Genomic DNA, 748 nt, shown 5'->3' with positions numbered 1-748 from the left:
TTATCGATCTATTTGTTTGCATTTGTTATTTTCTACATCCATCTATCCACACATTTTGAAGATAGAATTGAATGGCAATAATTCCTTCCTACAGATGTTCACAGTAAAGATTATGTGGGTAGTTGTCCTAGCGGCATGTGCCCGAGCTGAAGGCGGGCATGGCGGCGTCATCGGGGGGCACGCACTGAGCCACGCCAGCCACGGCGGAGGGTACGCAAGCGGCCCTGGGAGGTTCGGGCCCTTTGCAAGCCACGTCCGTGGAGTCGGAGGCTTCCACGGAGGCGCTCTCGGGATCTACGGAGGAGGCTACGGAAGAGGCTACGGAGGGGGGTACGGAGGAGGCTACGGTTACGGTGGGTATGGAGGTTATGGCGGCGGCTATGGAGGCTACGGAGGAGGCTATGGTAGTTTAAGGAAGCGGACACCGAGGGGGGCACCATGGGGGGAATTATGGGACTTTACAGCAGCGCCAGAGGGACCAGCCACTTCAACCTCGGACGAAGGCTGCCCCACACAGGCTCTGGAGGCAGATATCTGGGCCACCGAGGCGGCTTCGCTGGTGCTTATGTGTATGGGTTTGGCAAGTGATTGAAGCTTTGATAATACGAATATGATCAAGATATTCTCAATAAACTGTTTCATAAAAAGGCGGTTTCTATTCACACAACCCTCAGATAATTACTGTATGCGAGCAATTAGTACACAAACATCTATTTTAACTTTGGCTATCTTTACTGAAAGTTTTGCT

The 748-nt window shown here is 51.7% G+C and overlaps 1 protein-coding gene across 1 annotated transcript in view; it reads left to right on the top strand.

Moving 5' to 3' along the window:
* LOC119591150 (glycine-rich RNA-binding protein 3, mitochondrial-like) overlaps positions 1-592 on the top strand; it is a 791-nt gene extending 199 nt beyond the window's left edge. The window contains exon 2 of the mRNA XM_037939861.1: positions 95-592. Coding sequence (XP_037795789.1) covers positions 95-592 — 498 coding nt within the window. The remainder of the gene's footprint in view (positions 1-94) is intronic.
* The last annotated feature ends 156 nt before the right edge of the window (positions 593-748 follow it).

Source organism: Penaeus monodon, chromosome 28 (genome assembly GCF_015228065.2).
Source record: "Penaeus monodon isolate SGIC_2016 chromosome 28, NSTDA_Pmon_1, whole genome shotgun sequence".
NCBI classification, from domain to species: Eukaryota; Metazoa; Arthropoda; class Malacostraca; order Decapoda; family Penaeidae; genus Penaeus; species Penaeus monodon.
Note: the sequence above shows the minus strand (reverse complement) of the source record. Positions and strands in the feature narration are given on the sequence as shown.